This window comes from Macrobrachium rosenbergii, unplaced genomic scaffold (assembly GCF_040412425.1).
Source record: "Macrobrachium rosenbergii isolate ZJJX-2024 unplaced genomic scaffold, ASM4041242v1 13875, whole genome shotgun sequence".
Taxonomy (NCBI): domain Eukaryota; kingdom Metazoa; phylum Arthropoda; class Malacostraca; order Decapoda; family Palaemonidae; genus Macrobrachium; species Macrobrachium rosenbergii.
The window spans coordinates 459,578-475,450 of NW_027100719.1; the positions used below are offsets into that span (position 1 = coordinate 459,578).

A 15,873-nucleotide genomic window follows, 5' to 3' on the forward strand; every position below is an offset into this window, starting at 1 on the left:
GCAAAAATTCAAAAGCATTCTAAACGATGATATTTCAGACTAAATATATATTTTTTTTTCTTTATTTGATCAAATTTACATAATCCTTATGTAAAATTTGATTTCTTCCCCGGGAGTGTTGAAAAATAACACTAAGTTATTTTTTGTTTTCTGTTTCTTTTTATAATATGGTAATTTGGTAAGTTTGTAAATGATTGTTTTAATTTTAACTTGCATTTTAAGTATTTAAATATTTTTGTTTACATAAAATGATGACAATTCCTTAATAACCTGTTAAAAATTAAGATGGTTTGGGTCGTTGAAGAGATTTGCTGCTCGTTATACATTTCTTACAGAAAGGAGAAGTGGACGGCTTTTAATGAAAATGAATGTAGTTCTTAGCCATCTTCACCAGTGACAACATTGGATTTACTTACCTCTTTATCGTCATGGTGAAAAAATAAGTGATTGGTACCATGGATCCGCATCTTACGTTGCCTTCTGCTTGGAAGCCTTATCAAGAGCCAGCACAGCAATTGTGATTTGTTGCATTTACAAACAGCATACACGGACAGTATGGGTTGTGAGGTACGTCATCATTTTTAAAGGTCATTTAAATTTTATGATTTATAATCCATAGTTCATTTAATAATGAAAGTCCCTTGTTTTGCTTTTTTTTAGCCCCACAAATAAATATACCCTTGGATAATATTTATATCATTTACAATTTTTATGGGATTGCCATATTATAATTTCCCAGTCATAGTTAAGAGATTCATTTATCTGCAGTTACTTTGTGCTGGTTAGATCATTTAAGTGTTGTATCATATTTTGGTATTTTCTCATTTTGCCACTTTTATGTTAATTAGTCGTTCGTTTATTTACATTCGTTGTTTTTATTACTTAGGTGGTTATTCGTTCATTGCTTACTGTAATTTTGGCTTGTTGTATACAAGTAATATACTTAATACGCAAAGTGGACCATTGCCTTTAGGTAATTATTATTTTATTAGTGTTAATGAAATCCATTATTGATACAATACATATATTTGAATGGCATTCCTGTGTTTAAATAATTTATTAGTGATTTCGATAGTTTAAATTACCATTTGAAGTGTAACTGATATTTGGTATTTTATATTTATCTAGGGTTCTTGAAAATGGTAATTGGAAGTTGGAGATGCTTGACCATCGCTTTGACCTCCATTTAAGGCGATCATCTTCGACAGCAGCAACAACAGCATTGGTTTTAATTTGAGCAGCAATACATGAAACCATTTTATTATATCTTATTCAATTTCTTAGTTGTTCTTTAATTAAAGTTTTTAAAGTTCATAATTTTATGGTTTCATTAAAATAAGAAAATTGCTCTTTGTATTAATTTTCCAATTACGTAGTAAATTTTTCGAGAGTGTGTGTCCTCTGCACCAGCGGTGGAAAGTAAGGTCTGCGATACGGAGAAGAAGTTCAAAAACTTCTTGTGTGTGTGTGTGTGTCCTCTGCACCAGCGGTGGAAATTAAGGTCTCATGATACGGAGAAGTAGTTCAAAAACTTCTTGTGTGTGTGTGTCCTCTGCACAGCGGTGGAAAGTAAGGTCTGCGATATGGAGAAGAAGTTCAAAAACTTCTTGTGTGTGTGTCCTCTGCACCAGCGGTGGAAAGTCAGGTCTGGTGATACGGAGAAGAAGTTCAAAAAACTTCTTGTGTGTGTGTGTCCTCTGCACCAGTGGTGGAAAGTCAGGTCTGCGATACGGAGAAGAAGTTCAAAAACTTCTTGTGTGTGTGTGTGTCCTCTGCACCAGCGGTGGAAAGTAAGGTCTGCGATACGGAGAAGAAGTTCAAAAACTTCTTGTGTGTGTGTCCTCTGCACCAGCGGTGGAAAGTAAGGTCTGCGATACGGAGAAGAAGTTCAAAAACTTCTTGTGTGTGTGTGTGTCCTCTGCACCAGCGGTGGAAAGTAAGGTTTTCATGATATCGGAGAAGTAGTTCATAAACTTCTTGTGTGTGTGTGGGTCCTCTGCACCAGCGGTGGAAAGTAAGGTCTGCGATACGGAGAAGAAGTTCAAAAACTTCTTGTGTGTGTGTGTCCTCTGCACCAGCAGTGGAAAGTAAGGTCTGCGATATGGAGAAGTAGTTCAAAAACTTCTACCAGCGGTATAAAGTAAGGTCTCATTTACGGAGAAGTAGTTCAAAAACTTCTTGTGTGTGTGTGTGTCCTCTGCACCAGCGGTGGAAAGTAAGGTCTGCGATACGGAGAAGAAGTTCAAAAACTTCTTGTGTGTGTGTGTCCTCTTCACCAGCGGGACAAAGTAAGGTCTGCGATACGGAGAAGAAGTTCAAAAACTTCTTGTGTGTGTGTGTCCTCTGCACCAGCGGTGGAAAGTAAGGTTTGCGATACGGACAAGAAGTTCAAAAACTTCTTGTGTGTGTGTGTGTCCTCTGCACCAGCGGTGGAAAGTAAGGTCTGCGATACGGAGAAGAAGTTCAAAAACTTCTTGTGTGTGTGTCCTCTGCACAAGCGGTGGAAAGTAAGGTTTGCGATACGAAGTGAAATGTGAAAACACGAGGCTGAAATTTCGTACCCATTTTGACCTATTTATCATGGCATGTCCTTTGGGGATAGGCGGGGTTGAGATATCCTTAATCCTTAGACCAGCGGTCGCCCCAAGCCCCACCAAATCTTTGACGTCACAGGGTTCATTTTTCAAATGTTTGCCCCCATCTCAACCATTTCTAGCGATGTCTGACTCCTGCTATAGGAAGTAAATTCCTTGTAAACAAGAAATCTATTTAAGGGATGTTACAAGCACAAGAATTAGAAATCATTCGTGCATTTCGCCGGGGAGTGTTGGGGGTGGGGGGCGAGAATTCATGTAATGGAAGACTATGGGAGTACATGACAGAATTGGCTGATTGGCTGACCATTTCTACCTCTCTACGGAGACAACTGGACACATCACATGACTCTGTTTCCTCTACACCTTTTTCCAGCTTAATGTAGGCTGTCTATAAAGAAGAAAATAAAATACGGGCTGCTCTACTGTATGTGCAAGAGACTTTGCCGGCATACCGCTAGCTAAAATACCAAAAAAAAAAAAAGATTTGCACTGTATGCATTCATTATGTTATATATATATATATATATATAATATATATATATATATATATATATATATATATATATATATATGTGTGTGTGTGTGTGTAATTAAAAATGTCAGCGATCATCATATTCTGTCAGGTTTGAGACGATACTACATGTATGGTTGTAGGAGTTGAAACATTGTTAACTAAAGGGCGGCTTAATCAATGGACAGCAAATCATACCCTGTGACTTCACTTTGTATTGCAATGAATGAAGAATTTTATGTCAGAAACAGCTGAACTAATTTAAGGATGGTATCCGCAAATTTTCATTTGGTATTGTCATTTTCACTGTAGACATTAACGGGCAAACAACAACGTGACTTCGTGTGGTCCTTCATTTATTTTATGCACTGAAACGAAACACGATCAGTTCCCTTTGAATCAGCTGATTCAATAACGTGCTTCTGCCCAGAACACGGCACTTTCTGCAAGTCTCAAACCGTCGAAGAACGACAATGAAGACGGAAAATTTCGCAATTTCTGCCATGAAAAAGCCAGCAAAAAAAAAAAAAAATGGAAATTTCATTTAAATACTGTAAAACATATAGTAAGAATATACTGTAGATGACATAAGTTATACTCTAAATGACACACTTTGAACATTTTGTAAATGGTATCAAATGCTTGAGAAGAAAATACGATTTCCTCCATGCATCTGGCAAAGGAAAATTAAAAGCCATGAGAATCTATTCTTTCATTTGCTGGTAACATATAAGATATAAGACAGCAACAACTAACCAGATGGCACTGCAGACGCTCTAAAAAAATAAGATTAATTAATTCATTAAAGTTTTAAATCTAAAGTGAGGCAACAAAAATATTTATTGGGCGTGCACGAGAAATTATTTTTTTTTTCATCAAATAATTGTGTTGCAGTGTAACGCAAAAAATTACAAAGCCCCGACAATACCATGTAATACATTTGTGGATATCGAAAGACATAGAAGAGGGAACTATTACTAGTATTAGCTGTTTTCTCTTTAGTTTTGTGTCCTAATCAACTTTTAACTTCAGTTTCATTTGCGTGAGAAGCTGTATTTTTTTGTCTATCACAGAATATTTGGTTAAATAATTACTTTTGGGTAGGCAATGCAAAGAATAAAAACGTTTACCAATTTCTATATGAAACTTTTCTTCAAAAAACAATTTGGCATTTTTAGGAAAACGCATAGATTTGATGTTTCTTAAGTGGAAAATTAGAAACTGCATGACAATTTCTTTGACATAAACGGGCACCAACAACTTAGGAACCAAGAACGGAATCATGTTGATATTTGGAGTATCAGAAATATATATAAGCAGAGATGATAGACCACGTCTCCAATGGTACTGGAAAATACAAAGGATAAAGTCAAGAAAAGATACAGCAAAAAATAACAAGCGTCTGAAGACGGTTAAGATGGCAACTATAATAGTGTGCACCAGTTAAGGAAACCAATTTTAAAAACGCAAGCCAGTACATACATTTCTCAAAATGATCGAAGGATAAACAGAGCCTACTTTTATGACGCTGATAATCCACACCCGGTATTTTAATCCAGTATTTCCCAACACAATATGCATATGTGGAACGACGACTTTGGCAGAATTGAACATATCCTTCGACGGAATCTACGTGGGAAGAACCTGGCTTAGACCCAGGGTCTAGAGATTACACCGTGAGTTGACCCAGATCCTGAGTCGACCTTTCTCTGTGGCTGTGGCGCAGTCGGATTCCCAGTGAACCGGTAAAGGCAGATTCCAGAATCTTCCTTTTTTGCGCGGACGGCTGCCCTTGCAAAACAGTTCAGCTTCACTCCCACGATGATGATGAAATTGTTAAACCAATAAAAGGCGTTTTTATGTTATTTCGAACAACGACTTTTATTCCTAATGTTTCCCTTTCGATGATCAGAGCTGTTCAAAATAAGAATTAAGTTTTCAGATATCGCATGCATGAAGAAATTAGGTCCTTTAATTTTCCATGTTTTCTTAACTAATCACAATTTTCAGGTTTTATGCACGCAGTCTCTCTCACACAAGTTCACATTTTTGTTCAAAAATGCTATTGCTTTGAACTTACACCGATTTCTCTACTATCGCAAGCAGTCCCCTTGCTTTGCTTCACTCTACACTTTTGATTTTCAAAACTAGAGGAGAGACGACAGAAAGAAAAACTTCCACAATTTATTTACTAAAACAACAGGCCACCACCTAAAATTGCAGGCTTCTTAAGAAAAAAATTGCCAAAGCCGATTACAGTAAATATTAATTCCGTTTTATAAGCAAAAATATATATATATATATATATATATATATATATATATATATATATATATATATATATATATATATATATATATTTTTATAAATATTACTGCTGTTCGCTTTTTGATTGTAAATAATATCAGCCTGACCAAGACAGGGAAAAGCCATTGTCCGACAGCGTCTTCAGTTCAAACTTTAACATCCGTTGGAGAAAGGAATAAGCATTTAGGCATTTAACCCCATAGGAGAAATTTCCATATTCAAAAGAATAGGTGGTCATAAAGTCCTTTTTCCTTTCTACCTGTCTCTCGTGGCGAATGTTTTTAACAGAGCATAGACGCCTAAGGCATGACTGTAGGCCTGTTTTGCATTCAGGGAACTTCAAGAAAACTAGCGCCGTCTTGGGCAGACGTCTGGAAGGTGGCCCTGTCCCTTTTTTCTATTATTTTATTAATGAAGTGAAGAAAATGTGTTGGTGCGCAACGTTCGTCCTAAGGTAAAGTCGCTTTTGTTCAAAACTTCGCCCCATTCTTTTATCTTTTTCTGTATTTCGCATTTCTTTTGTTTCCTCCGTCATCCCCACTTACTGTATATGTGTTTACGAAGTCTAGATTAAGCCTAATTATTATATTGTTAGCTTCAACCCTTTATTCCAGTAAAATACCTAAGATTTAGGTAAGCAAAATCAGGTTAAATCTCGATGCTTTTGTATGCCTCGCGTCCGATGTTTGGAAGAACCGTTGCGTTTAAAATCAAATTCATCTCAAATATTCTTTGTTAAGGTTAATAACCCTTAACTGGCGACCTTGGGCTAATTAACGACTGTCTTTGAGTTAACTTTTGGCTTCAAGTGGCAGGTTACGTGTAATCTTGGTTTGCAGGGCCGTAAAAATTACGTAAATTGAATAATACATGATCAACCAAGACCCTCACACGTAACAATATATATATAATTTTCTTTCTTTTTTAGTGTTTGGGAATATGTATCAGTTATTCCAGTATATTTACATACATTATCATATGGAGTTTAAAATCTAAAATTGTATATTCAATTTGTGTTCTCAGGTGTATGCCAACTTCAGTTATAAATCAAGGAATTTCAGCTTAATGTACCATTTCAGAGCATAAATTTCTTTATGAGCTTTAAAGAAATAAGAAAAGACTTGTACATAATTACAATATTTCTTTTGTTGCTGAACCTTAATTCATGCTTTCCTCATGATAAGCATCTATGTTTATTTGATTTCGAGATTTATATTTCGATGAATCTATTCGGTTAATTTTGAAAATTGATGATAACTAACCAATACCTTGCCAAGGCCTTACTAAATTAGTAACTAAAAAAATCGTCTTTTGGAAAGTTTAGTTTGAAAAACATTACTTTTATTTTTTTTATTTTTATTTTTTTTAGATAATTTGAGGGTAAACAATCGTAATCACAAAAAATATTGTAAAGGAGAGACAAGTGGTAAATGCCAGTCAACATTTATAATGGGCAGAAGTGGAAAGAAAGCAGCAGTGCTTTTATCTCCAAAATAATATTCCAAGAAACGTATGAAAGCACACAGTGGTCACTTCCTTCAGCAGAAACTTACTTCCTCCTCCCCCCAATTCTTTCAATTTACAAAAACAGCACAAGACAAAAGCCAAAAAACCAGTCCACTGGTTCTGAATGACTCGCCGTGTAAAGACAAGGGCAATGGATATACGTTGCCTGAACACTGAGCTACTGCTCTTATAATTTCTTCTAAGAATTAATATTCATTCGCGCCATGAAAATAATTTTCGAAACGTAAGTTCAGTTTGCAAATTAATCGAAAATAAAGGGATTTTTTTCATCAAAGTTGATTAGGTTGTTTTCGATGGTTGACTGTATTCTTCATACAAATATTAGCGACTCTCGTTGATGGTACAGTATCTTTCTGAACGATATATTGATTATATGCTAACGACGATTTAAAGCACTGTATAAAATTAAATCTAAAAGACTATATGAAAGTGTGTAGTGAACTTAATTAACATTTATGTATAAGTAAGAGAAGTGCAGTAATCAGTATGCCATCATTTCTTGCATCATATCATTCAGGCTACTCTCAACGGAGAAATAGGTCCGAGTGTTACCAGGATTATCATTGCATTCTTCTTGTGCCATTAATTATAAAACTAGCGTTGATAAGAAAATTATAAAACAAACTCTATGATGTCATCATAATAATATTTCTTGTATCATATTGGAGACACTCGGATATTCCCAATCTTATACTTTCCTAAAGCTTACTCTCAACGGAGATTATGATAAGTCCGAGTGTTACCAGGATTATCATTGCATTCATCTTGTGCCATTAATTATAAAACTAATTAACGTGTAAAAACACCTAGCAAGCTTTAGTTTCCTCGTAACCTACAAGAAACAAGCTTAAACGACTATTCTTTGGTCTTAATCATAGAGGAAGATGTCTACTTAGAACCAGAAACAGACAATAACATGAGTTTGGGATTATATATTTAAGACAGTTTAAGGAAACAAAATCAATACAAAGTACAGAAAACATCAACATCTCAATACTTTCATTCTCTTCAATGTAAGGAGGTCGTCAATAATTCAGTTAATTTACAGTCATTGAGGTTCTGTAAAAAGATATATTTGAAAAATTTCTATACCTCATATAATCCTGTGCTGTCAACATACATCCATATATACCCCACACCTTATAATATAGTTTACGTACAAACACAATTAGTATATATTAGATAATTTACGAGATTATACATAGCTATGTACACGTAATTATTAGAGTCAACGTGATTTGAAACATATATATATATATATATATATATATATATATATATATATATATATATATATATATATATATATATATATATATATATTACACACACACACACACGAGTATGTTGTATTATGTATGTATGTGTATACACACACACACACACACACATATATATATATATATATATATATATATATATATATATATATATATATATATATATATATATATATATATATATATATATATATATATATATACACATATCCATACATACACATCATGTAACGTGAACCTAACATTACACATCATGTAACATGAACCTAACATTACCAATGGTCAAAATGTCCTTCACATCAGTGTATGTCTACAAACTGCACAAGTCTGGCAGGTAAGCTGCCCTTGCAAGAAATCCCATGTCTTTGAATGCACGCCGCCGCTAGGCACTGCAGTGAGCTGTGTCGTACAACATTTACTATCTAAGAAACAGACTGCCCTCAGGAAGCCCTCAGGAAGCAAATGCTTGCCCCTGACTATTCACTGCGTCTAAGTGAGCCCCTTCCGACAAGAGGGCGTCTATTACACCTTTGGGACACTCTTCATTCCTGGCAATTTCGTGGAGGGTGTGTTACCTTCGTGGTCTGTGACACTAGGATCAGAGCCAGTCTCTAGCAGAAGGTTTACGACTTCCGTCCTTGGGCCGGCAGGCACCGTCGGTGTAAACTTTTCAATGTCCCTAAAGTGTCTTGAGCAAGAGAGATGAAGGAGAGTCGAACCCAGGGACTCTCTAGGCCCCATCTTAACTATTTTACCCACTGCCCTTTTAAATGTATGCCACTGATGGTGAGTGAGGCCAGGCTGCAACCATACAAAATGCAAGACTACAAAGATGGCCTGGTCAAGGTGACATTCGCGTTTCCTCTCTGTATAGACGTCAGTATAGTTTAACGTACAAATGAGCTCAATTTCTTCGATGCATTTTTCAAGTATAAACATAAAATCCTCAAAATATTCCTGAGGCTTATAATTCCTTCTACTTGCGTTCTTAGCGTCTGTCACTTGTCGAAATATTAGAATGAATGTCTTGAAGTGAAACAACCTATTATGATTTGGTGGTTTTAAATGGTTTCGTTGCACATCGATTGTATGAGCACTCAAGTTGGTGCTTCGTTTAAAATCTAGTCTAGTTGCTTAATGAAGCCCTGTTCTCCTCCTAATAATCCTCATTGTCTCCAAGTGATCGATCATGGCCTTTATAAAATCCTTTCCATTACGAGAAGGGCCTCCTGCTCTGCTCGCTCTTCAACTGCATCATCATCTATCTATTTCTATATTTTCTAATTGCTGCAAGGTGAACTCCTCATGTGAAGGGTATGACAAACCATCCTCAGCTTTTGGATAAATCAGGGCACCATTGATGTACCTGGAAATATATTAATGTGTTCAGATGACACTAAAAAAAATAGGTCAGTGCTTTAACAGAATCACATGAAAAAGCTTATGTTATTAATTAGTCATTGAGCAAATTATAAGAGCTGCCATGAAAACTTACCTCAGACCCATTGCTGATTTCCAGTAATTGATAGTAACAACTATATCACCCGTTATATTGAAAATGGAAGCGCCAAGTAACTCCAATGCGTCGGCTTTCTCTTGTATAGATGCCAGATCTGGTCTGGTCACTAGATATTCCACCAGGTCTGTATGACGAAGAGAGCTCGCAGTAATCAAGGGCGTCAATCCTGGTAAAGGGTAGACATTGAATAAATAACTCTGCGAGTCCAGGAATCCATAGCTCTCTTCAGTTTAATTTTGTTAATGATTACGTGATCCATACAAAAAGAAAATATTCATAACTCTGGAACCGATTCACATCTTACAATCAAAACCTAAGAGCAAAAATATCGCATAAAATATCAGTCAACATATCACATGTAAGCACTGGAAACAACGTCGGTCAATTTCTGGGCAAGATTAGTTTTGAATAAGAATAATATCAAAGAACATTCATCTTCAAACTGAAGGATCTTAAGCAAGACTCACCAGAATTGTCGGCATTCATTCGAGCGTTGTGATCCAGCAACAGTTTCGTTACTTCCAGACGATCTGCATCTGCTCAGGCGTGCAGTGCGCTTTTTCCCAATAAATTTTTACTGTTCGCATGAGCGCCAACATCCAGAAGGTACTTAACAATTTCCAAATGACCATTGAAGGAAGCGAGCATCAACCTATTGATGCCGTGATGATTAGCGGCCTCAATGTCTGGGAAAACAAACAAAACCATAAAACAACACAATATCTCGAGCGAAAACTAAATTTGCAGACTCTGGGTAAATAGTTACTACATTAGCAGTAGACATCAAAATATAGCACTTGACTTAAGAAAGCTGCAGTGAATATTAGCCAAATCAATAAGTTATAAATAAGCGAATATGGTAGCGCTTATATAGTATATAATAATAATAATAAAAGCAATAAACTAAAAACTCACGTGCTCCGTGTTCCACAAGCAGTCTGACAATACTGAGGTGGCCACATGCACAAGCTGCTTGCAACGGAGAGCTATTGAATCTCGTAACGCCATTTGCATTAGCTCCTTTCGAAAGGAGAAATTTAACTACCCAGTAGTGGCCTGCAGCATTACAAGCACACCATAAAGGACGTACCCCCTGTTCAAGAGAGCCTTGGATTAGAACTGCAAAGAAAAACTGTGGTTATATATATACTGTACGTCTGTTGTTGCAAAGGTCTAAGAAATCTCATTGAAATCGATCCAGCTTTCAGCAGTCATTTTCGCAGGTAGAGCAGGTCAGCGAAAGCTGTCTACTGACGTACGTTAAAAACCACATACCTGATCCTAGTTCTTCGATGTCTGCGTCTCTGTAGTCAACGAGAAACCTGACAGTATTTATGTCCAAGAAGAGCTGCCGTACACAATAAGGAATATTGTCTCTCATTAGCCTTCTCATGGCAGTAATTATTGCCCGATGACGACAACTGAAAACCCTTAGTAAAAGAATGAGATGACTGAGAGTAATAACAACACAATAATAATAACAATAATATTGATAATAATGACAAGCATGTTGAGTTCTCACAAGAGCTCATATCTTCTTGATGATAAACATAAACAAGTAAAAAATGCGCAATCGAGTTTTCTCTACAGCTATAATGCTGAATGAGCCGCCGCTCATGAAACTTTGTCACGGCCCTGTGGTGGCATGTCCTATAGTGTTGCCAGACGCACGATTATGGCTAACTTTAACCTTAAATAAAATAAAAACTACTGAGGCTAGAGGGCTGCAATTTGGTATGTTTGATGATTGGAGGGTGGATGATCAGCATACCAATTGCAACCCTCTAGCGTTAGTAGTTTTAAGATCTGAGGGCGGACAGAAAAAGTGCAGACGGACAGACAAAGCCATCCCAATAGTTTTAAAACTTGAAGTCAGGGAACATGAGTTTTGTTTTAAATACTCATTCCTCTTGGCTTCAGTAGGATTCCGTACCATTCAAGAGCCAAAGAAAAAAAAACTTGAATTCCCCCCAGACTCACTACCACATCACCACACCTGAATCTTCATCATTACAGAGTAAAAGAAAAAAAAAAGTGTAATGATATATTATGAACGGAAACAAATTGAAAATAAATTTCCAGATATGAAGCCAACTACTCGAAAAGCAGAAACAAGGTTAATTAAGCCAAAGGAAAAAATGAGCTTTCTTATAATTTTGGCACATTTGAGTTAGAAATTCCAGTGCATGTGTATGAGGCGTGTGCTTAATAACTGTAATTCAGAAGAAATTTTTAAAGAAAAAAGTAAACCTACAGCTAATTTATAGATGTGATAAATGACGCTGCCCATGGCGTAAGTGAACCTAAATAGATATCTATCTCTTCATCGAGGAAGTTTGCCGTATATATGTCGTGAACTTACCCAGCGAAAGCATTGATGCACATGCGCACAGAGAATTGCAGACTAATATAGCAAAGCTTCAACAAAGCGTTTGGAGTAAGAGCCATTGGCTAAATAGCCCTAAGATGCAAAGGAAATCTTAAGAAGCTACAATAATATTTTCCAAAAACAGCTTTGGAAATCTAGAAAAAAAAATGGTTAAAAGAATTTCGTGCAATAATTACGGCAAGAACCTTTGGCAAATGACCCCGAAAATTAAAAAGATGCAAAGAAGAATGTCAGTAAGAAACTTAAAATTTATATAATCCAAAAATAAGTCTGGAAAACTGTAAACTATCAGAAAATTTGGGAAACCATTACTGCTAACTCAAAAACTTCAGTTATCTAGAATATAACTCATGCCTACCGATCACTTATTCCTAAATGCTGAACATTTTTTCCAACGTATACCTATAGCAGTAAAATATTCATAACCGAAATTTCTTCGGCGCAACCGAGTTTTCTGCACAGCCGCTACAGCACATAATCAAAACCACCGAAAGCAGATTATCTTTCGGTGGTCTCGGTATAATGCTGTATGAGCCGCCGCCATGAAACTTTAACCACGGCCCGGTGGTGGCCTATCCTATATCGTTGCCAGTCGCACAATTACGGCTAACTTAACCTTAAGTAAAATAAAAACTAATGAGGTTAGAGGGCTGCAATTTGGTATGCTTTGATTGGAGGGTGGATGATCAGCATACCAGTTTGCAGCTCTCCGGCCTCAGTAGTTTTTAAGACGTGAGGGCGGACAGAAAGAGTGCGAACAGAAAATAGCAGAGACGGAGAGACAAAGCCAGCACAAGTTTTCTTTTCAGAAAACTAAAAGGACCATAGAAGAGTAAACGGTTCCTTTAGGTGATGTTACCTCGTTTTTAAATTACTGAATATTTTCATCTTTTCTTAAAAATAGCAACGGCTGCACTCGAGATGTGAATACATTACTGCTGAAAGCTAGCGTTTAAAACTCGTATTTATATCGTCTAGAATGGAGTAACATGAATAAAATGATAAAGATAATATTCCCTCTTGAATGAAACCGTAAAACTGTTTCTATCCCATATATCAGATAATGTGTACAAGTATCAACCTAATTTACTGTATACTAGCCGTTGATGTGACCAGAATTAGATGTACAGATTTATATCAGCAGGTATTAACCTGCAACCTTAGTTTCTTATTCAAATTTATGTTTCCCAAGAACTATTTTCCTTAACAAAAACTGAAAAGAAGAAATAATGCTTCAAGTTCACTTACCTCCCTGGCGCATACGAAAGAACCCATGCTCCAGTCCATTAATGGCTCCATTTCGGCTTATTTTTTTCACATACAGAAGTTCAGGTAAAATACTTATATGTGTGTCCGCTTTACCAGCGGTGGCCGGTGGAAGGTAAGATCTTCGATACGACAGGTCTCTCTGGCGGGGTTGTTTGGGTCTTCGCAGGTAAGGCATATCTGCCAAATGTATAACAGCAACAGCGAGATAAAACCATTTCTCCCATTACAGATATCAAATAATACCTTTTTCGTTTCGCAGAATTCCAAGTCTATTACATAGGTTCATGATTGATAATGTTTTTTTAAGCAATTACAAGAAACGGAATCAGATTTTCTATCAGTATCGCATCTCATGTTGGTATTGTTGCCTGTACTTCACACACGGATCCACGTGCGTTTAAATCCACGGATAAGCCGCTTAGATTCTCTCTAGGGAGCACTTTCGGTGGTGACGGTCATCACGGTATATTATGTCTGGAGGCATTTCTCCTTTCTCCTTTCTACATATATCTTGATTTCTTAATATCGTAGGTAAAGAATAAATTGGTAAGCAAGGAAATATGAAATAAAGCATAACAGTAAGTTTGGCAAGGGAAAATAAACATTTGTATAGACAGATCTCTCTCTCTCTCTCTCTCTCTCTCTCTCTCTCTCTCTCTCTCTCTCTCTCTCTCTCTCTCTCTGAAAAATAATAGATTGGAAACAATGACTAAATATTGCTTGAATACGATATGGCAACAACGTTTTGGCCTGACTGAAGGGTAGAGTGACTTTGACACCGACTTACAAGAAGTCATTCCTGGTCATCTCACAGACATGGATAGACATTATCTTCACAGCCGAGAAAAGGCAATCGTCTACAAAGTAAATAGGTATTTTCAAGATGAAAAGGCGAATGGAGGCCCATGTTATCCCATAAAAAAAGCTCTCGCTCGGACAGCTGCTGCAACAGGTTTCAGCGAGAGTACAGTTAAAAGAATCTGCAGCAAATTAAATGAAGAATGGTGGCAGACTCTGAGCATGAGCAGCCTGTATTTTCGCCATTAGAAGGGCAGTTTTGTCCTTTTATGAAAGACAGGAAATTCCGACTCTGGACTTGATAAAAGAGGAATTAAAAGAAAGCATATCTTTTAATGCTGCCGTGAATCCCTTCATAAGGTTCTCATGAAGATAGGATTCAGATTTAAGAAGGTTGATGGGCGCAAATTTCTCTTGGAAGGGCGAGACGTAACTGTAGCTCGGTCAAGATTTTTGAGAGAGATGAAGCGTCGCAAGGAGTCAGGGCAGAAATTCGTGTATCTCGACGAAACTTGGGTCAATCAAAACTACACTGTTCAAAAGTGTTGGACAGACTTATCATCCCAGCAAGCTACGGGGGTAAAACCTCCCACCGGTAAAGGAAGCCGATTGATAATTCTACATGCAGGAACAGAAGATGGTTTTGTCAATGCAGAACTGGTTTTTCAAGCTAGGAATGATGGGGACTACCATGAACAGATGAATGCTGAAGTTTTTGAAAAATGGTTTAGAAATCAGTTGCTACCGAACATCCCTCCCAACTGTGCAATCGTGATGGACAACGCATCATACCATTCTATGCAACAGGAAAAGTATCCAACCTCATCTTGGAAGAAAGAAAACATAAAGCATTGGTTGATAGAGAATGGCGAACAGCCAAGTGATGATTTGCTGAAAATTGAGCTGTATGAACTCGCTAAACGACGTATTAATAACATGGGAAAAAAGTATAAGATTGACGAAATTGCAGCTGAAGCAGGGCATAAGATAGTACGTATACCACCGTACCATTGCCAATACAACCCTATTGAGCTCATATGGGCTCAAGTGAAGTCTTATATAGCGAAAAAGAATACGTTCAAACTGGCAGACCTTAAAATTTTAGTGCAAGAAGCAGTGAATAATGTCACGGCGGAAAACTGGAAGAATGCAGCGGAGCACGTAGGGAAAATTCAAGAAGAGGATGCCCGACAAGATGCGGCTGTAGACAAGCTGGTTGACAGTTTTGTCATCAACATAGCTGATAGCTCAGATGACGAGTTTTCTGAATAAGTTATATATAAACAAGAGAGGATTAGGCCTACAGGGGAAACCTCTCTCAAAAAAAAAACGCACCTTGACTTTTACCTCAGTGGTGGTGTGGAAAAAAAGTTTTATTGAAAAAAATAGTCTTTTAAAACTTAAGATGATCGTCGTCACTCATTATAGATAATATATAGGCGACAAAGAAGTTTATTTTAATTCATAATTCGAAAAATGAACAAGAAATATATCACCTATTCCTATGGCATTAAATACTTTTAAGTATCTAATTGTGTAATAATGATAAATGTACATCTATCTACAAGTACTGACAAAATAGATAGGGTGATCATGAGAGAGAGAGAGAGAGAGAGAGAGAGAGAGAGAGAGAGAGAGAGAGAGAGAGAGAGAGAGCAGGGCGGAGTAGGAAGGAG

General features: G+C 36.8%; 1 protein-coding gene across 1 annotated transcript; it reads left to right on the forward strand.

Annotated features, from left to right (window-relative positions):
• The first annotated feature begins 14,563 nt into the window (after positions 1–14,563).
• Positions 14,564–15,469, forward strand: LOC136837863 (uncharacterized). Its single transcript, XM_067102749.1, has one exon. The coding sequence runs from the start codon at positions 14,564–14,566 to the stop codon at positions 15,467–15,469; it is 906 nt and encodes a 301-aa protein (XP_066958850.1).
• Positions 15,470–15,873: the final 404 nt, after the last annotated feature.

Coding starts and splice junctions, on each gene's coding strand:
- LOC136837863 (XM_067102749.1), top strand. CDS start 14,564: ATGAAGATAGGATTCAGATTTAAGAAGGTTGATGGGCGCAAATTTCTC.